Source organism: Pristiophorus japonicus, chromosome 3, assembly GCF_044704955.1.
Source record: "Pristiophorus japonicus isolate sPriJap1 chromosome 3, sPriJap1.hap1, whole genome shotgun sequence".
NCBI classification, from domain to species: domain Eukaryota; kingdom Metazoa; phylum Chordata; class Chondrichthyes; family Pristiophoridae; genus Pristiophorus; species Pristiophorus japonicus.
In genome coordinates, this window is record NC_091979.1 from 256358434 (window position 1) to 256381223 (window position 22790).

The 22790-nt window shown below is 42.8% G+C and overlaps 1 protein-coding gene across 1 annotated transcript in view; it reads right to left on the reverse strand.

Annotated features, from left to right (window-relative positions):
- The window catches only part of LOC139255665 (uncharacterized), a 286509-nt gene that overhangs the window by 160916 nt on the left and 102803 nt on the right, over positions 1-22790 (reverse strand). Inside the window, exon 8 of the mRNA XM_070873964.1 lies at positions 5137-5234. Coding sequence (XP_070730065.1) covers positions 5137-5234 — 98 coding nt within the window. The remainder of the gene's footprint in view (positions 1-5136; positions 5235-22790) is intronic.

The window sequence follows — 22790 nt, forward strand, 5'->3', positions numbered from 1 at the left end:
AAGGTTACATTACACAAAACCTGATTTTTTTTATTCTTGCCTTTCCAGTGTGCAAAAGTCTTCAGTTCAAAATGATTTGAAATAAGGATTAGGTTCAGTTTTCTGATGGTAATTAAGGTTCACTGACTAAATGTTTCTGAACTACCACCTTTGATATTTATTTGCTTTAATCGTGACAAATGATTAAGCCATACAATTATCCTGGATTTGTGACTTTAATGGCTTAAGTTACATTAGAGATGCCCTGTTGGCACTAAACCAATGTTAATTTCATATGTTTTGTATGTGTAGAATTCTCAGTGTTTACAGAACAAATATAAAAGTAACCTTTATATCTAGAGAAAGAAACTGATAATAATAACTTTTATTTATATAGCGCCTTTAATGTAGTAAAATGTCCCAAGGTGCTTCAAAACATATTGACCATTGAGGGAAAGAGAGAAAAAGCGTGAGAAGGAAGTGTAAAAAGAGGTTAAAGGCTCGGGTCCGAAGATAGTAAACGGGGTAAGAAAAGAAATACCTGAACATCAAAGTGTTGGTTTCAAGTTCGTTGCTCAGACAATGAAGTGTCAAAATAAGACATGGAGGATTATCTTTCTTTTTACCTTTTAAATCATTCTCAACAAGATACATTTCTGTTTCACAGGGAAAAAATATCAGTTACATGTCTATAGCAGTTTACTCTTAGTGGTTGGATCCTTTTCAAACGTTCCATTGTTTTAGCGATAAAGACGACACCCTTAAAATGACAACTTTAATTTAAAATGTCAATTGCAGGATTGAAGAGAATCCTTTGCTGTGCAAACAATAGTCACTCGAACAACCTTCTTGAAAAGGTAAATTTGGCTTGAAGCATGTTCCTTGATTTCAAACTGATTGGGGCTGTTTCCCATGGGGGCTGCAGTTTTATGACTATTTCAGTTACAAAGATTGGTAGTAGTGTTGTTTTGCCCTTTGGCTGGCAGTAAAAAGAACATTCTTATTTGAGATGGCCAATGAAATTCAAACTGACAGACCTTATGGATTATTCTTTCGTTGAGTGCTACTATAGGCAACATAGATAACTACAAGGCTTTCTGATTAAGTTTAATTATTCAGAATTTTATAAGTACTCATACAGTATGCTCAGATTTAGCACATTATCGTTACAGTACAAGTAAAAGACCACAAGCAGATATATATTTTTAAAAATCTAAAGAAGACCATTGTAGAAAATGCGTTGGCAGTCTAGTTTTGTTTGGTGACTCATACAACATTCCTGCTCTGAAATCTGAGTAATTTAGTGCTATTTACAGGTTTTATGTCCATGCCTTCGAAGTTTTCAAGAACTTTAGAGGACACTGAAGAATAATTTCAAACCAAGGCCAAGAATTTCCGAGGAGCTGCTCCCACTCCATCACCGTAACTTCGCCAGAAGTGAGGCAGAATCCCTGTTTCTGGCCAAGTTACAGCAGAGGAACGGGAACATCTCAGAGGAAATTCCAGCCCAGGTATTTCATATGAATTATAAAAGATCTAGGTTAAAGCAAACTGTTGTTTGATAATCTAGTCAACAGAGGTCAATACAAAAGGGGAAAATTATATTGAATCAACCATCTTGACCTTTCTGAGGAAGCGATGTCCCAAATGGGCAGTGAAAAGTGTGCCTAGACTTACAAAAGCATTTGATAAATGTGCTTCATGAAAGACTAGATGATTAAGTTCAAAGAAATAGGAATTAAGGCTAAAATTTGGGCATGGATAAGAAATTTGGCTGAAGGGTAAAAAGCCGCAGATATTTGTTACAAATTATTTCAGGATGGGAGGTGGTGCTGAGTGGAGGGCTACAGTGTTCCGTGTTGGGACCTTTGCAGTTTCTCATTTATAGGCTTTATTTCCACACTATGGAAATAATTTTGACTTTGGGTGACAGTATGAAACAGGCGATTTCAGATCAGCCCCAGTCCCCCCCATCCCCCGATATCCATCAGATACCACCCATTGTACACTATTGCCCAAAGTCAAAATTACTTCCAATGTATTCCAAAACTCAATGCAACAAAGTCATGATTGCAAATGATACCAAACTAGGGGAGCGGTTGATTCTGGAGAGACAACTCAGGAACTACAAATTAATTGGACAAAATATGTAAGTGGACAGAACGGTGGACACATGTAAAGTACTGCACATAGAAAGAAAAAATAGATGAATAGAAAATAGAAAAAACAGTAGTCCACGAGTTGTGTCAAAATAGCTAATGGTGAAGTTGGAAGAGATCTAAAGATATTTGTAGACTCAATAGGATACTGAACAATGAAGTAGACATCAGAGAAAGTCCTGTTCAAACGGCGCAATGCTCTGGTCAGACCACACCTCAAGTACTGTATCCACATCTGGTCATTGAGACACAAAGGCCCTGGACACAGTTCAGGGAAGAGCCATGAGGCTGAATCCCAGATTCAGAGGAGCAAGTAATGAGAAGAAATTGGAGAAACCTGTGCTGTTCAGCTTTGAAAGGAGATCATCTTTTAGAAGTATATAGGATAGTAAATGGTATGAAAAAGGTCATGATGTAGGGTCTTTCTAGAAGGTTGAACTAAGGTGAGCTGAATGACCTTCCTCATGTGTGTTTATGTTATTGGGCTAGACTTTCCTATGAGCCCCTCAATGCCAAATTGCCCGCTCAGAAAAACCGCTAATGTTTAGTGAGTAATGCTGGCGAGAATTTCCACTGTTATGTTAAAACGAATTGTCCGGCGAGAAAATGGTTGTTGCACCTTTATTCTCGTCAGTTTTGTCAGTGGTTAAGGGGAAACTAAGTAAAACGGGCGGTTTTTAAAAAATTTAGTTCGAGGCTGTGATTGGGCATAGGGAGGGTGGAAAACGTTTTTTAAAAATTTCAATTAAAAAAAAAAGCATTCCCAAGACACTTTTACCCCTAATCACTGTTTTAAAATTTAAAAAAAATAAAGAACCTTTAACTTACCTTTCTTTGCAGAGTACTTCCCTACCACCCTGTTTATGCAGCTTCCACAGGGCAGTTCCCTCGGCGATCTGGACGGGCTTCCGTTGAGGCCAAACTTACGCCCTGGCGATTTTCTCGGCATTGCACGTCAGTGGTTTGCTCCCAGCGGGCGTTTTCAGATTTGGGCGATACCACTAAAAAACTAGGGGGGGAACTTTCGCCGGATGGAAAAACAGCTGTATCGCCAAGAAAATCACCGAGAACCTGCCGAAAATGATAGGAAAGTCTTGCCCATAATCTTGTAACCTGTCCTTCAAAGAGATCATCCGCCTCTCACTCAACCTCAGCTGCTACTACTTGACAGTGAATTTCAATAATGTATGTCTGGACTGAATGATAGATCACTTTACTGGCCACAAAACCTCAGCTTGAAACAGGGAAAGTCGAAGAGTTAGCTTGTCCCAAGCCTTTTACTGGCAGTCACTTTATAGAACCTAGATTGGTTGTAGAATAATCGAGAGCACAGATCCTGCCCTCCTGAATGAAACAGGCCATAATGTGGGAAACTGCCCATCTGGACCTACTGGGAAATCTAAAGAGAACAATAAAGATTTCAAAACAAAACGCAAGATTTTTTTTAAAGAAGTAAATAAGAAACAGCTGTACATCTGCTCTTTATTGTACTATAAAAGCTTCACTGTATTGGATAATCCCTATATACTGTACATCACAATTACATAAATTATTCTGTATAATGCCACAGTTTTAATGTCATTTGGCATCTGAATTGAAATGATCTCAAATTCTTTTAACAACCCAGATCTTTGTGGAAAGCAGCCCATTTCCGACCAGAGTTCAGTTGTTATACATTCAATTTAAAAGCATAAAAGTGAAACAATCCTTTAGCTTTGATTACAAAGGAGAAACAGTGCCCAGCAGCCATACATATGGGTAAACATTACAACTGTTATCTGTCTTCTCTGAACAATGCCCTACCTTTCAAAACTCCAAGTTTCAAAAAGATACACAGATTTGCCAACAATTTATTGCTTGCAATTGCATGGGTGCAATCTGAACAAAAGGCGTACAGAACAACATTTAAAATGATCAACATCTCCTTTTAAAAAAAATTGAAGTAAAAAAAAAAAATTACATTTACACTTTTTTTGTGCACGTTAAGAAAATTAAAGGGCAAGTCTCCAATTTTATGCTGCTGGTGTGTTGCCTTGCCCTACAGAAGCGTGAGCGGAAACTCAGGTAACTTGCTAGGCACAATTTCCAACAATAATGGTCAGAAAATCATATTCATATTCATATTTTCCAACATAGCGTGTTGGCTGGTAAGTAGCATGGTCGGAAAATTATTCCTCTGGTGTCAACATCAAAGGCTATACAGGTCACATGTAGAAAAGATGCACAACGCTTTACTTCCCAATTATCCAAAGACTGTATTTACAGGACCTGTGTGCATTTCTACACTTGCAACCAGACTGCTCTGAGTGAAATTGTCAATTTAATACCAATTTGTCACAAATTACATACAGTTATGTGCTGTGAGCCTATAACCATGAGGAATTGGATTGCAAATGCCCAAAGTATTTAATGTAGAACCCTTACAACTGATAGAAAGGTGATGTTTATCCCATCAGTCGCAACTATATTTCAACCTGTCTCAGAGCTAAAAGATAGCATTGCTAACCCACTGTGCAATTCAGAACTCCCGAAAAACATACAGATAAATTCACTGATGCTATGAACACTGATGATCTCCATGATGCAAATGGGACACTCAGAATTTATCTCACTTATGAACTGGATCTACCATCTCCTAAGTTATTTTTACCTCCAACATGTGGGATAAATTGCACATTCAATGGATTGCCATTGAGCAACTGTATAAATCATTGTTGATAAATGTGCAGTGCACTGTTGAAAGGCTTTCACACTAATGAGATAAACAGATGCATTACACTTTCTGCCTTACAACTGCACTGTTGCAAGAGTAGGACAATGTACAATATCAATCATGCGGCACGCTTCAAAATTAATTCTTTATATTCCTTTATTTAAAACAAAATTAAAATCACATTATTTCAGCAACTATACAGCGTTATCTAAAATTATGAAACATTGAATTAAGCTAAAAGTTCTTTTTTACCTTGAATACTATAACTAAATGCACAATGCCCACCTTGCTTGCTGCTTTAACTGCCTTTCTGTTCCCAGTAGTTTTTGTGAAAATTGTTGACAATGAGCTTTTCTTCTTCATTTCCATGGGGTACCGGAAACCTTTGAAAAAATAAAATAAATGTTCTGATGAATGGTCACATCCTGAAATGTTAACCCCTGGAGGAAGACTCAATCTTATCTTTCAAGAGGGCATTGGATAAGTACCTGAAGGGGAAAAACATTGTAGGACTATGGGGCTGGGGCGTGGAACTAGCTGAGAGTCAACACGGGCTCAACGAGCCAAATGGCCGCCTTCCATGCTGGTGGGCGCCGGAGGGACTGGATTGCATCACCTCTGGCAACCAAATTTTAATTTGATGTAAGTTACTGTAAAAGTTTAATTTGAAATTTGTTGGTTCTGGTTCCCTTGCCTTACGTTATACTAAAATAGTTGTGGAGCTGTTGCATTGTGAGTGGCTTAGCCAGTCACGTGATGTCCACAAGATTCAATAAAACCCCAGTTAATTGAGTTCCGGTTCTCCACAATGAGGTGTGCAGTTATGGGTGAACTGGTAGTGTTCAATGTGATTATTAAACATTTACTCATAAACAGCTAGTTCCATACAGCAAATGTGTAGCCATGAATTCTTAAGCAAATAACCCATGAAGCAAATACACTACAAGGATATTAACTGGTGCAGTACTGTGCTTAGCCTTAGCAGCTACAGGAACGCAGCTACAGGAATCCTCGAGTTGACACTCTGGCCAACAGTTTGCACCTCTTCCAATACCACCTGCACTACCTCCTCCTCTGTGCTACACCTAGTGCTCCCTCCTACAACTCACAAACTAACCCTCTCGGAGTGGATATATCCACAGCTTTCCACTGTAGGAGTATGTGACACAAAGTGCTAGAGGTTGCTCAGTGAGGCAGCATGTTAGACTCTGCTAAGTCCTCCTCTGGGGCATTTTAAGGAGCAAATAAATACCACGTATTAGAACTCTGACAGTAACAATCATGTAAAATACAAATTGCATAGCAAGACATTATAGTGTGTTATGTTGTGGTTTATGCTTGTTTATGAGGGAGTGCATGATTGAGCAAGGACACAAAGAATAAAAAGCAAATTAACATACTAGCCATGACATTGGGGCAAACCTTTGACCTCAATCTTCCCTAATGGGCTTGACTTTTGTTTTTGTTTTAAGGTATTTGTGTTTCTTTCTTTCCTTCTTATCTTCCCCTAGTTGAACGGGCAAGTGACCGACCTGCTCTTAAGGTTTTCCCATACAGCTCGATAATCAGACATTAAAAAATGCAAGATTACATTTAATTATACTGTTCATGTCACAAAGCAATCGGTTACGATAGCATGTCTGATATTAAAAAGTCACTGAGGGTCATTTTGACTTTGTGCGATGGTGTAAAATGGGCAATAGCGAGTCAGCAGCCTGTTTTATATCCTTCCCCATTTGTATTTCCATTGACTTGCTGAAAATAAAAAATCGGGAGAGATGTAAACCGGGCTGCCAATTCTGTGCAGAATCGTAGGTATGAGCACACACTAGTTGTTAGCACAGAAGCAGGATTTGAGAAACGAGACATGGAGCAGAATGGAATAGGTCTAAAGACAGAGGTTCCCAAACTGAGAGGCAAACAAGGTTATGGGGGGAGCGGGGTGGGGGGTGCGAGGAGGGCAGGGTGACCTAAATAAACACGTAGGGAGCCATCGATGCAGCCTGGTATAGCCAGAGGGATTGCTATATGGAGCAATCTCAGCATGGCATGTCAAACAGGGATGTTTGAATCCCTGCTTATTTCTAGAAGCGGACATTGAACCCATCAGTAAGGAGCAAGAAAAGTTTGTTTTTGAAGTTCATTTGTATAAGTGAAACCTCTGTGATTAATGCCTTTAAAAAAAAAAATTCCACATTTTGATAAGATTGTATGATTGAAACAAAATCTGATTTTACTTTATAGGACCGCAGCTGATTGCAAAGGGTGGGGTTCAAATTGCTGTTGGATACAAGCAAAGTATAAAACAGCATGACCTGCAGAGAACCGACAGCAGCAGAGACCGAGAAAAATGCAGGTCTATAAATCGGGTTAAAGGTTCCAGTAAATGTGGGGAAGACAATCCTGCACACCAGAAGCCAGTATCCAACACAGAAAGCAGGATAGAAGAGGAGAGCAGCAGGGAGAGGTCGCTACCCTCAGACAAGATGATTGCCCGGTCATCTAAAAACACCTATGTATCTGGCTTGATTCAAGGATCTTTGAATTATCACATACTTAAACTGAGCACCGCCTCCCCCCAACCCCTCAACTCCCACCCCAACCCAAACCACTGAGTATTGTTTCCCACCATTTTGGATGATGGTGCACATTCTCCATGGGATGACAAAGTCTTATTGCCCGTGCTTCATATTGCCATCTGCACAATATGGGCTTTTAAACATCATTCTTCCTCCCCATTTGTAAAGAGTAAGGGAACTAGGCTAAATACCTCTGCTGAGAATAGTCAGAGAGTGTCTTTCCGCTGAACTACTTCTCTTATCCAAAAGATTGACTAACAGTACTTTCCAATGCATTATGGAATCCTAGGCTTTATACACAATGGCATAGAGTACAAAAGCCAGGAAGTTATGTTAAACCTGTATAAAATACAAGTTCAGCCCCAGCTGGAATATTGTGTCCAAGTCTGGGCAGCATATTTTCGGAAGGAAATGAAGGCTTTGGAAAGGTTGCGGAAGAGATTTACTAGAATGGTTGCAAGGATAAGGGATTACCGTTATGTAGATAGTCTGCACAAAATAAAAGTTCACGGGGTTGGGAGTAATGTATTAGCATGGATAGAGGATTGGCTAACGAACAGAGAACAGAGAGTCGGGATAAATGGTTCATTCTCTGGTTGGCAGCCAGTAACTAGTGGGGTGCTGCAGGGATCAGTGCTGGGACCCCAACTATTTACAATCTATATTAACAACTTGGAAGAAGGGAATGAGTGTAACGTGGCCAAGTTTGCTGATGATACAAAGATGGGAGGAAAAACAATTTGTGAGGACACAAAAAATCTGCAAAAGGACATAGACAGGCTAAGTGATTGGGCAAAAATTTGGCAGATGGAGTATAATGTTGGAAAGTGTGAGGTTATGCACTTTGGCAGAAAAAAAATCAAAGAGTAAGTTATTATTTAAATGGAGAAAGATTGCAAAGTGTCGCAGCACAGCGGGACCTGGGGGTACTTGTGCATGAAACACAAAAGGATAGTATGCAGGTACAGCAAGTGATCAGGAAGGCCAATGGTATCTTGGCCTTTATTGCAAAGGGCATGGAGTATAAAAGCGGGGAAGTCTTGCTACAGCTTTATAAGGTATTGGTGAGGCCACATCTGGAATACTGTGTGCAGTTTTGGTTTCCATATTTATGAAAGGATATACTTGCTTTGGAGGAAGTTCAGAGAAGGTTCATTAGGTTGATTCCGGGATGAGGGAGTTGACTTATGAGGAAAGGTTGAATAGTTTGGGCCTCCACTCATTGGAATTCAGAAGAATGAGAGGTGATCTTATCGAAACGTATAAGATTATGAGGGGGCTTGACAGGGTGGATGCGGAGAGGATGTTTCCACTGATGGGGGAGATTAGAACTAGAGGGCACGATCTTAGAATAAGGGGCCGCCCATTTAAAACAGAGATGAGGAGAAATTTCTTCTCTCAGAGGGTTGTAAATCTGTGGAATTCATTGCCTCAGAGAGCTGTGGAAGCTGGGACATTGAATAAATTTAAGACAGAAATAGACAGTTTCTTAAACGATAAGGGGATAAGGGGTTATGGGGAGCGGGCGGGGAAGTAGAGCTGAGTCCATGATCTGATCAGCCATGATCTTATTGAATGGCGGAGCAGGCTCAAGGGGCCGTGTGGCCTAAACTGGTTCCTATTTCTTGTGTTCTTATGTAAGCTATGGTTGTTCTTCTTAGAAAGCTAAGAGGAGAGTTAATAGAGTTTAACATCATGAAGGGTTTAGATAGAGTCAATAAAGAGAAACCGTTTCCAATAGCTGAAAGGTCAATAACCAGAGGGCACAGATTTAAGGTGACTGGCAAAAGAACCAGAGGCAACATGAGGAAAAATGTTTTTACGCAACGAATGGTTAGGATTTGGAATGCACTACCTGATAGGTTGGTGGATACAGATTCAATCATAGCCTTCAAAAGGAATTGAATAAATAGTTGAAGGAGAAAAAATTGCAGATATATGGGGAAAGAGCAGGGAGAATGGGACTAACTGGATTGCTCGTCGAAAGAGCCGGCGCAGACACGATGGGCCGAATGGCCTCCTTCTGGGCTGTACTATTCTATGATTCTAATGATTAAAACGGCTTTGCGACTTGTACTGGAGCAGTGTTTGGAGGATGTCTGTTCTTGCAGGAAGTTGTGCAGCTTTTCAACCTCGGGTCATGAATCTTTGGAATATTCTACCCCAGAGAGCTGTGGAGGCTGGGTCATTGAATATATTTAAGGTGGATATAGACATATTTTTGAACGATAAGGGAGTCAAGGGTAATGGGAAGCGGGCAGGGAAATGGAGTTGAGTCCAAGATCAGATCAGCCATCATCTTATTGAATGGCAAATCAGACTCAAGAGGCCAAATGGCCTACCCCTGCTCCTAGTTCTTACGTTCTTAAGTTCTTATAACTGAAGATTCCAGCTGAACAGCTTAAAACATAGCTGGGTATTATCTTGGTGAAAGTGAGAAAAAAGGCAGTAGATGGGTGCTATGTTAATAAGACCTGTTTGATAGTTTGGTTTTAGCAAATAATTTTGGACCCAATTGCTGATTACCATAAGTTGAACTTGCCTGGAGGTGCTACATCAGACACATGCAGGTTTAGCACTCAAGCGCTGATTCGACACAATTGTTGTGGAGCAGCCACAAAACTCTTACTGAGTTTGAATCCAACCATTTTCAGCAAAGTTATGATTAGCAATGAGTGATGAGAGAGTCTTGGTTGTGTCTTGCAGCAGGAGTGGGCCAGCTGACACACAGCGGCAGGCTTCAGGATGACTCAGCAACCGAGTGAGAGGACACACAGGTTCTTGGATGTGGCACTGGAGGCCCTGGTGGAGGAGGTCCAGATGAGGAGGAAAGTCCTGTACCCACATGGGGGTGCGGGGGGGAAGTTCACCTTGCCCTCCTGCAGCAGCTGGTGCTGCTCTACCTGGCCTAATGTTCTCCTCCCATTCCTCCTGCAGACCAAGGGGGACCCCCAGCAAGAAGCCAATGACCAAGAACTCCCCTTTCTCCTGGTGACTCCTATAAAGGTAGAGTAGCACAGCAGTCACTCTTTTTAGATGAAGTCCTCAGAGAATTTCCAGAATAAATGTTGATAGAGTGTTGGTGAACTCTTGACAATGTGTCAAGTCACCCGATGTGTTTCAAAAGTCCTCTTCAAACCTCCAGCAGCATGTGAACCGTAAAAGGTGATATGCCTTTAAGTAGCGCTCAAATCCTCTGCAACGACCAGTTTACTCCCAATCAGCTGGTCGCCATTAGGAACGGGTGTTAGGTCAAGCACTAACCACCAAAATGTCATGCAGCCTCATTATTGAGTGCTAGCTGGCAATCAGCTGCTTAACAATCCTCTGGGTGGTTCTTCCTACCTCAAGCGTCAACTCCTTTACCAAGATGGCGTCTTGCACTAAATGCGGGCTAAACCGGCGTTTCAGCTTAAGACCCCATCTTGGACACCTGGGAGGCTCTTTATCACCTAAAGTCTCTGAGGAAAATGGCCCCTGTTTACCTCACAATCACTGATTCGCGTCAAAGATTCTCGGACAACCACCAAAAGGAAACTCAGCAAAAAACAGGTTGGAACCAATATTCAATGCAAAAGTACTATTTGTTAGAAGGATGGGGGCATGCATGGGGCATAAATCTCAGAGGCGGGGACTCAGCAAAACAAAGTTTGGGAACATCTGTTCGAAGTAGCTAAGTAGTGCCTGGAGGGTGGTCAAGAGAAAGGTAGTAACAACATAAAGGAGCAAGTAAATACAGCCAAAGGGCTAGAACCTCCACTTTTTTGCCCACTTAAAAGCCCATTTTACCGCTGAAATGACGTATAACGCCCAGATGTCGCCCATTCTGGCACAAAATGGAAACACGGGCTTTTTTTAGGAGACTTATCGGCGAGCGTTATTTTCCTAATGGGCTTAACGGCGAAAAAAAATCACCGTCCGCCCACTTTTTTGGGGCAATCAGCAGAATGGGCGAATTCAACACCCATAATATCGCCCAGCGTTATTTTCCGCACGGAATTAACACCGAGATTCAATATTAACGCACGGTGACTGTTTTTTGTCGTAAAGAGCATATTTACTCAAATTAGCGGCCATGGAGATTGGCCATCTTCAATTTCACCAGATCGCACACATATCGCTCACAATATCGTCGCTCAAAAAACCGCCCACAAAATGTGGAACTAACCGGAACGAATGCCAGCAGTGTGGCTGGCATTTGTTAAATCCCACTCTTATGTGAGGAGCTGATATCGGAAAGATTTGACTGAAAGAGCGCTGATGTGAGCAACAATGCTGACACACTGCTGTGTGTGTGCAGCTCAGACATCAATGTTGCCCATCACCTTGGTGCCAGTTAAAGTTTACGTTAATTGATGTTAAGTTGTATTTAACCCTTTCATGGTAAGAAATCACCAGTGTGTAACGGTCCAGCTATGCGAGACAATGCGCAACAAGGTTATGTTCAATAACAAAAGTTTAATACCGACATTGGTCTGAAATCATAAGTATCACAGCCAATAACACCCAACCCCCGCCCACATCCCACTTTTTCCACCATTGACATCAATCACATGTTCAACATGTCCAGCAACACAGAATACAAAGGCAAAGCAGGAGCGTGGTCCCCAGCCCCCATACATTGCAACAAATTGCATACACCCAGGTGGAGATATAACAAAACCATCACCTGCACACATGCACCTCATTTTCCTTCCCCCCTCCCCTACCCCTTCCCCTCTTAGCTCCATGGCGCCTGGCCAAGGAGCTCCTCAGGCGGTGCCTCATTGTGAGGGATGAAGGCAGAGCCGTTGGTTGGACGGGTACGGGAGCGGGGGTGCCGAGGGGGACAACATTTCCTGATGCAGAAGCAGTATCTTGATCCTTGCGCTCATCTGTCGTTCGCAGTGGTGTTGTAGAACCTAGAGGTGGAGTGCCGCGTTCTAGGACCACTGGGGTGGCTGTGGCAGCAGTATTCCTGGCTATCGAATCCAGGGACTCCGCCATGCGCGGAATGTACTTGGTCATGGTGGCCAGGTGTCGGGATATGCCCCCCAAAGCTTCGATGAGCTGGTCACCAATGTCTACAGTCCTCCTGGACAAATGGACCATCTCTCCACTGTCATGTCGCGCTCGTGGAACAGACCTGCCGCGTCCATGAGACCTCCGCGGGGTCAGCGCCGTCCTGGGGACAAATGGGGTGCCCTGTGGAGAGGTGCTTGTGGTTGGCACCTCCATAGTGGAGGCGGGAATGACCAGAGGACCAATAGATGGCCTTGGGGTGGAATGGGTTCTGGAGCATGGCGATGCAGGTTCTTCAACGTCCGCGCTCTCATCCGTCGAGAACAGACCCAGCGGATTGCCGAGTGACAATTGGAGCTCCTCAGCAGCAGATGGAGTAGGATCATCTGCCGACTCCTGCCCCGCGCCCCCACCTTCTGGCCTCTGTGGCCTTGCCTGGGGCCGCGCTGCTGGCTCAGCTGTAAGACACAAATAGGTTGTTAGAGGAGAAGGGGGTGCTAGGGTGACAAGGTGAGTCCAGCGCTACACACAGCATATGCACGACAAAAGCACCATCACTCTCAAAATCATCGCAGACATCACATTTCATGACCATCAACACATTGTGCATTGCAATGATTTTCATTAGGCCAGCATTATTTCTATGACACTTTTAGAAATCATCTAGCATATATGATTGGTCAGATATGAGTTGGTGTGGCATCTATTGACTTTACATCACGCAATGGTGTAAGCAGTAGTAGTCAGGTTGGGGACAGCATCAAACAAGAAATAAGGGATGTGTGCAATAAAGGTACAACAGTTATCATGGTCGACTTTAATCTACATATTGATTGGGCTAACCAAACTGATAGCAATGCGGTGGAGGAGGATTTCCTGGAGTGTATTAGGGATGGTTTTCTCGACCAATATGTCGAGGAACCAACTAGAGGGCTGGCCATCCTAGACTGGGTGATGTGTAATGAGAAGGGACTAATTAGCAACCTTGTTGTGTGAGGCCCCCTGGGGAAGAGTGACCATAATATGGTAGAATTCTTTATTAAGATGGAGAGTGACAGTGTTAATTCAGAGACTAGAGTCCTGAACTTAAGGAAAGGTAAGTTCAATGGTATGAGATGTGAATTGGCTAGAATAGATTGGCAAAGGATACTTAAAGGGTTGATGGTGGATAAGCAATGACAAACATTTCAAGATCACATGGATGAACTTCAACAATTGTACATCCCTGTCTGGAGTAAAAATAAAACTGGGAAGGTGGCTCAACCATGGCTAACAAGGGAAATTAAGGATAGTGTTAAAACCAAAGAAGAGGCATATAAATTGGCTAGAAAAAGCAACAAACCTAAGGACTGGGAGAAATTTAGAATTCAACAGAGGAGGACTAAGGGTTTAATTAAGAGGGGGAATATAGAGTACGAGAGGAAGCTTGCAGGGAACATAAAAACTGACTGCAAAAGCTTCTATAAATATGTGAAGAGAAAAAGATTAGTGAAGACAAATGTAGGACCCTTGCAGTCGGATTCAGGTGAATTTATAATGGGGAACAAAGAAATGGCAGACCAATTGAACAAATACTTTGTTTCTGTCTTCATGATGGAAGACACAAATAACCTTCCAAATGTACTAGGGGACAGTGGGTCTAGTGAGAAGGAGGAACTGAAGGAAATCCTTATTAGGCGGGAAATTGTGTTAGGGAAATTGATGGGATTGAGGGCCGATAAATCCCCGGGGCCTGATAGTCTGCATCCCAGAGTACTTAAGGAAGTGGCCATAGAAATAGTGGATGCATTGGTGATCATTTTCCAACAGTCTTTCGACTCTGGATCAGTTCCTATGGACTGGAGGGTAGCTAATGTAACACCACTTTTTAAAAAGAGGGAGAGAGAAAATGGGTAATTATAGACCAGTTAGCCTGACATCAATAGTGGGGAAAATGTTGGAATCAATCATTAAGGATGAAATAGCAGCGCATTTGGAAAGCAGTGACAGGATCGGTTCAGCATGGATTTATGAAAGGGAAATCATGCTTGACGAATCTTCTGGAATTTTTTGAGGATGTAACTAGCAGAGTGGGCAAGGGAGAACCAGTGGATGTGGTGTATTTGGACTTTCAAAAGGCTTTTGACAAGGTCCCGCACAAGAGATTGGTGTGCAAAATCAAAGCGCATGGTATTGGGGGTAATGTACTGACGTGGATAGAGAACTGATTGGCAGACAGGAAGCAGAGAGTCGGGATAAACGGGTCCTTTTCAGAATGGCAGGCAGTGACCAGTGAAGTGCCACAGGGCTCAGTGCTGGGACCCCAGCTCTTTACAATATACATTAACGATTTAGATGAAGGAATTGAGTGTAATATCTCCAAGTTTGCAGATGACACTAAACTGGGTGGCGGTGTGAGCTGTGAGGAGGACGCCAAGAGGCTGCAGGGTGACTTGGACAGGTTAGGTGAGTGGGTAAATGCATGGCAGATGCAGTATAATGTGGATAAATGTGAGGTTATCCATTTTGGGGGCAAAAACACGAAGGCGGCAGATTCGGAAAAGGGGAGGTGCAACGAGACCTGGGTGTCATGGTTCATCAGTCATTGAAAGTTGCCATGCAGGTACAGCAGGTGGTGAAGAAGGCAAATTGTATGTTGGCCTTCATAGCTAGGGGATTTGAGTATAGGAGCAGGGAGGTCTTACTGCAGTTGTACAGGGCCTTAGTGAGGCCTCACCTGGAATATTGTGTTCAGTTTTGGTCTCCTAATCTGAGGAAGGATGTTCTTGCTATTGAGGGAGTGCAGCAAAGGTTCACCAGACTGATTCTAGGGATGGCTGGACTGACATATGAGGAGAGACTGGATCAACCGGGCCTTTATTCACTGGAGTTTAGAAGGCTAAGAAGGGATCTCATAGAAACGTATAAGATTCTGATGGGACTGGACAGGTTAGATGCGGGAAGAATGTTCCCGATGTTGGGGAAGTCCAGAACCAGGGGACATAGTCTTAGGATAAGGGGTAGGCCATTTAGGACTGAGATGAGGAGAAACTTCTTCACTCAGAGTTGTTAACTTGTGGAGTTCCCTGCCGCAGAGAATTGTTGATGCCAGTTCATTGGATATATTCAAGAGGGAGTTAGATATGCTCCTTACGGCTAAGGGGATCAAGGGGTATGGAGAGAAAGCAGGAAAGGGGTACTGAGGTACATGATCTTATTGAATGGAGGTGCAGGCTCGAATGGCCTGCACCTGCACCTATTTTCTATTTTTCTATGTTTCTAAGCTTGACTCACGTGGCATCATTTCAGGGTCTGCAGATGTGTCCGTGGCTGTCCGGGGGGTGCTTCCCCATGAGTGCTAGCACTCGTTCCTCCATCTCAGTGATGTCGCTGGGGACTGGTGGCCCCCCACCCGTTTGCCTCTGCATGGACCTCATCGTCGATAGCTTCTTCTGTAAAAGGTGACAGGACGACATGACATGAGATCATTGCGTGATATCATTGCTAGGTACTGTCACAGACACTGATACAACACATAACCGACAGATGTAATCATGATTATTATGATTATTATCATTCTTTACCTAAAGACGTACACCATGACCGCAGGCTTTGAGTAAAACATTCCCGGTAAAAGTGCAAGACCTCACATCTGCTGTTAGTCACTCATGACTGTTACAAATCAAATTATATAAATACATAAGTACATGTAAATCAAAGTGATACTTACTCTCGCGGTTCCCACAAGGTCATTCCATCGTTTGCGGCATTGGTTGCCCTCACGCACCTCGTTGGTCACCGACGAGACCTCCTCTGCTATCTCGGTCCATATCCTCCGGTAGGCCTTTGGGGTGGGCTTCCCACGCCCTACCTGTGTCAAATCACCCCAGCGTGACTCGACCTCCTGCAGGAGGGAGGCATTTGCCTCGTCCGAGAATCCCCTGGCTCTTTTGTGACCTCCAATGTGCTCCTCTCGCACCTCCCTGCTCTCTCCAGCGTCAGTCTCCACAGCGTGCTGTAATACCTCCTCCTCTCTCTCCATTATCAGCCAAATTCAGTCAAATATGTGGCTGCTAACAGCTACTTTTTGTTTGCCTACTTGCTGTGAAGCTCTAAAGTCTCCCTCCCAAAGCAGCCACACCACACCCAGCCACGCCTTCAGTCCCTCTGAGCTCCCTCTCTCTCTGTCTCCTCTTCTGCGCATGTCATGGTAACCCTTGACCTCCAGAATTGCGGGAATCAAGCGTTGCCATGCCATTGCTAAGGACGGCCACACTTTATGGCAGAAGGTCAAAAAAATTTAACGCTACTGCCCATTTGATATCGCTCACGGTAACGCCCATTTTGAAAAATGTAAACTAGGTGTTTTGAGAATGGGCGAGAAGCCAGCGATCTGAAAACCCTTTTTTACCGCCCGCACTGGAAATAACGCTCATTTTTAGGCTATAAGCTCAAAAGTGGAAGTTCTAACCCAAAGTAACTAAGCACAGAGGGAATAAATGATCGAAGAAAAAACAGACTAAAATGAAGTGCCTAAACCTGAATGCGAAAAGTATCAAAGGTACTTGACTTAAGAAACAAATGGAGTAGCTGAAATCAACAAAAGAGCTACATTTTCATGTTACAGAAAAGGCACGATGTATAGATGATAAATGGTTTTCCGAAAAGTAAATGTTTTCATTCATCCTATTGTTGCAGTATGACAACAAGAAAATCTATCCTTAGCCAAAGGTGTAAAAAAAATGCAATAATAGTTATGAAAAATAAGGACTCGGAAAAAGAATATCCACCTTAAATGGTGCTTCACTCCAATAAACTGACATACCAGAACATGATATGTTCCCTTGTTTATACAGAAACTATATACAACACCCTCTCTGTATCATACTCCTTCTTAAGGCAAATATGCTTTTTGATAGAGTTTTCAAAGATTCATTAAGCACCCTAGTCCTAACAAAATTGGTTGCAGTATCACTGAAAATATATTATTTCTAACATATAGCATATTAGCACTGATGTTATAATCCTTTGAGTTCATAAATGTACATTTTCTTTCATAAAATATCTAAATTATTTTATAATAAGTAATGTACACATTAGTAAGTACACAGAATATGTTGTTTATATTTCAGGAATATTCTGAATAAACTACTTTATAATTAATTTTATCTAATGCATGGCTCCACAGTTTCACATAATACACATATTGCACCTATTAATGCTAATCACTGTACAGTAATGTCATTTCAATTATATTGAACAATTTTAATGTTAATACCATTTTCTGTAATTTTTCCCCAAGATTTTGTTGTATGGACCCTTACATTCCTGCCTTTGCTAATTTTAGTGCAAACGTATGTAAAAATGGTATTACGTCAAGAGACAGCAACAGACAATTCATCTGTGTTTAGCACTGATGTGAATATGCCATGGGGCCTCCAGCTATTCTATGGTATCTCCTCCTTTTACGTGTTATTTGGCCTTTAAACACGAGAGCGCAGATGGTTAACACAGAACGATTTCACCTTTGGAAATTCCTCCCCGTAGGATGTTCTCTTTCCCATTATGCCATGTATAATGCCCTGCCCAATTCCCTCCTAAAAGCTTACTTTGTGTCAGCACAGCATTTTCTGCACATACCTTTAACAACTACAACTTTACCAATAGCCACAACGTACTGGCCTCAATTTTCCCCAAAGCCGTGTTTTTGACGAAATGCCAAGAGTTATGCCCATCTTTCTAGGCCACAAATGCTCCAAAAATAAATGTGCCAAGTTTCCCAGTTCTACATTTGGAAATTGGCGCCGCAGCCTGGGGGGGTGGAGCCTAAAGTCTGCGCTGAAAAAATGATGCTGCCCCTTCTGCACATGCGCGGAAAAAAGGACGTTTTTGACATGATTCCTATGGGTGCGCATGCGCAGTACAGCTCCCGATCTGCAATCGGACATTTTTAAAGCCCAGCTGTGTGTGTGAGAACATTGAGTGCTGTGTGAGAACTTTAATATCATTGGAAAAATTGGAGCTGCAATACAAGATGCAACGCGGTGCAAGGACCAAGAATTTCTTACAGGATGAAGTGGAGGCACTAGTTATTGTGATTGAGGGCAGATGGCACGAGCTGGACACCAGCAGAGGTCACATAAAAGTTCCGTCCAAAGAAAAGAAGAAACGCTGGAACCAAGTTGCAGAAGATTACTGTGCAATGGTGATCATCCCGAGGTCTGGAGGCCAGTGCAAAAAGAAGTAGCAGGACCTTGGTCAAGTAATTAGTGTAAGTAATATTTTCATTTTTCAATGGAATTGCAATTGAAAATGTGATCATCTGTATATGTCCCACCCAGCAGAAAGACACCCTCTCTAAAAAGTTATATTTTCATCTTTGCGGAGGAAAGTGGCACACAACAAATGAGAAAGAACTCGAACAGGAGGAGACCCGGCAAATCTGCACCCACTGACGAGTGGGTCGCTGCTTTGATGGGTGCTGCCTGGAAAAAAGCAACCACCACTGCACAAGCTGGGTCCGCACTCGAGGGAGCGGGTAAGTCCTGCTAATTTCAGTGTCTGGCTTTCCTAAATGTTAAGTTTTGCGCGGGCTAGCCATGTTTTGATTCCTGGGGATGTCTCCGTCAGCTACACTTCGGTTGATGCAATGTGCTATCATTCATCGTGGTCCTTCAAATCAGCCTGCTGCCTGTGCTGTGTGAGCCTACTCATGCCGCCCACCCTGCCCCCTCCTCTGCTGCTAACTATTTGTCTGTTCTGTTATATTTTGCAGAATTTGAGGCCAACCCTGACGATGCATAAGAGGATTCAGACGAGGATGAGCCTGAAGAGAACATCTTCCAATCCCAGCTTCCAGACCAAGAACATAGAGATGAGAGGAAGGATGAGGGGATGGATGAAGTCCCCACTGTTGTACTCATTTTGGAGGAGGTGCAGGTGCCAGCCCGTTGAGGTGACAGCCCCTTCCCTGAGTAGTGGTTTGAGTGTTGGTGGGACATTCCATGGTTTCCCACCATCCGAGGCTGGGGATCCCAGTGAGGTGCAGCGAGGTACACCCAGGGCCCCACCATCCGAGGCTGCGGGTCCCACTGGGATGCTGTGCGTCAAACCTGAGATACAGGATCTAACAGATGTGGTTCACATGATGACAATGAGTGCTGAGAGCATTGACCTTACCCGATCACTCCTAGACACCATCAGTGGGGTGGATGATGAGAAGCAACAACACTCTCACGAGAAATGGGTACGCAAGTCCGGGAACATGGGGGAGGGAATGTTTCAGGTAGTTCAAACACTGTCAGTGAACATGAGGAAGGGAATGTTGCAGGTAGTTGACACACTGTAAGGGCATATGAGGGAGGGAATGTTGGAGTTAGCTGCTGCAATAAGGGAACATGCCCAGACCCCGCGCCCATTGACCGAATCAACTGCTACTCCCACTCCAATCCCCAGACCAGCCTCTGAAGAGGCCCACGCCGGGCCTTTCACGTTACTGGCTGCCGCACCCCCCCATCAAGAAGTGCGCATTACTCGAGATGTTCGAAAGAATAAGCTTGGTACCAACCTGAGAAACGCTGCGCCACTGCCTGCGGGCAGGGGTGGTGGAGTCACCAAGACCAAGCACAGCAGGTGGTTTTAGAATAAAGTGGAGGAGAGATGGGTGCAGCCTTTTTTTGCTGCTGTTTTTGTTGTTATTGTTGTTACGGTTTTAATTTAAGAACAGTTACAAGCTTTTTGTAAGTTATGTAAATTTACAAGTTTAAAAGTGAGTAAGTGATCTTAAAATGTTTAAGTGATCTTAGATTGTTGGTGATTTTAAAGTTTGTAAGTGATCTTAAGTGAAAATTTTAAAGTTTGATTCACGAATATGTTTATTAAATTTAAGTTAAGTACAAACAAATGTTTGTTAAACTTTTGAATAAAATATATTTTAAATTATAACTGAATCAGTTACAATATTTGTTCAATTCTTAACACAACTTTTGGAACTCAAGAAGAATAATTTCCATCATTTATTGCATTAACACAATATAACATTAGGGAACAGGTCCAAACATTAAACATGATCCATGTGAAATAGTTGCCACTGAGCCTTCAGGCAGCAAAGCGTTCACAGATGAGCTACTGGCACAAGGCTCGAGCAATCGTTAAAGGGGCATGACGGCCCGCTGTAAGAATAAAGGTGTTCAGTAATAAAATTGATTCTGTGCATGTATAAATGTTGAAAGTTAGACTATACGAAAGTTTTGAAAGATTCAAAATGGAAGCTCACAGACCTCCAGCATGGTGTTTGTGTATTGTGTTAATTGGAAAGCCATTAACCTAATCAAAGGATGGCTGGGCCAGTCAGCAGACACGAGTGAGGACAGCCAATAAGGAACTACCCTGGAACCAAGGTTTAATCTGAGACTTTCGGAGGAACAATGGACTTAAGGGATATAAAAATCCAAGCACAGGCTATTCTCTCTCTCCTTCTCTCCTGTGCACACGGCAAAACACCCACTCAAAGACCAGCCAAAACAGCAGGCCCTGTGTTCAGCCAGCCAGAGGAAAGTGACGTATACCTTTTTATAAATCATTATTGTAACATTGTATCTGTTGTAACTAAGTAAGATCCGTAGGATAGTCGACAACTGCTGATAAATGTGCATGTGTGTGTGTTTTAATAAACTGTTCCAAATTGTTTTAAAAGAATCAGTCTCACTGTCAATTTAATGTCAGAGATTTAGAAATCTTACAAATTGGTGGAGAATGCGGGCGTCTGGCAAGGCAGCTTTTTGATGATTCTTTTAAACAATTGGAAATTTCGGGAGTTGCGATTCTAACCTGTGTTGCAAAGTATAAACTATAAACAGTTAAACGGATCAGGAGAGTTGCGTCATAAAGAGAAGTCATCTTGATAGTTGGAGCTGTTTAAGTGGGGACCCACCAGTAGTTATATTCAAAAGACACAGGATGAAGGGATCAGTCATGAACAGAAAGCCAACAATAAAAAGAAATGTTGAACTAGTTTATCAGAAGATTTCCAAAAAGTTCCTGATACAAGACCTAGAAGAGTTAAAGGCACAGGCATGATACCTCCACAAGGGTCAACCTGCGTCCTTCGGGGAGCTGGTGGCACTTATCCAGGAGAGAGTAGACAAAGGAGAACTCAGGCCAAATTGGGCAAACAGTCTTGTGGCATTCAGCGCATTTTATTGTGCTCGAAGAGATGAGAAATTAATGAGGCAGGAGGCCAAAGTGATACAGGATTTGAAAGAATTGCAAGTAAAAGAGATTCAACTAAAAGAGAGAATGAAATTATAAAACAACAAAAGGAAGGCCTCCAACTTGTGAAGCAGTTAAGAGAGAGAAATACAGCATTTAAGACAAGAAATTGGTCAATTAAACCACAGTATTAAGCAATTAGAAAGAGGGGCCGAACAGGCAGCTTCATTGCTACAACAACAAAGCCTCTCAAATTTAAATGCCACAGCAGCCGTTCTTGAAGCAAATGAAAACAAATTAGAGTTTAAAAAAATATAAATTGGAAAACCTGAGGCATCCTAGCAAAAGACTGCAACAGACCCAGACCAGCACTGAACCATGATGCAATGCATAGATACCTCCTGAGGGACAAGTCCAAGCCCTCTGGGACAGATTAATGATTGGATCAATTGATAACCCTTATACAAATCCAAATTGCCATGGGGAGGCAAAATCATTTACTGGTGCACACAATCGCCGATGCAGACTCATTAGAGAGACCCATTCAAGGATCGACCCTATGACAGGGTTCTGTTCCCAAAGATTGGTCGGAAGCAGGGTTCCGACGTGATGGTTACGGGAGACCAGTCGTCCTTGTTGTCTTAAAAGGGGGCAGGCAGCAGATTATGCTGATCGATATTGGCTCAGCCGTTACCATCATCCACACCCCATACCCTGAATGCTATGCAGTGGCGGGCAAAGGTTGTATGACCCTTAAAGGATTTAACGGTGATACAACCACCGTGTTTTCAGGGAAGGCCACTGAACTTCAGTTGGGAGATCTCACCTGTAAGGTCCCAGCATCGATGTTGATGACCACCCCCGATAGAAGGGGAATTTTAGGGACTGATGTGTTGGATCAGTATGGCATGGTGATGGATTATAATCGGGACTGTGTTTGGATGGGATTGAGAGAAAAGGCAAGAGTGATAGAAATTTCAGATGCTCACTCGGTTTTTGCTATTAAAAAGCCATCTGAGTATGACTCTCCAGGGAACGAAAATGAAGCTGTGGCAAAAGTAATTCAGAAACACCTAGCGCTGTTTGCCACATGCAAGCATGACTGTGGAAAAATGGCAGGCGAGGAATCTATTGAGGGACCCCCCCCACTCATTCACTAAACAGTACCCC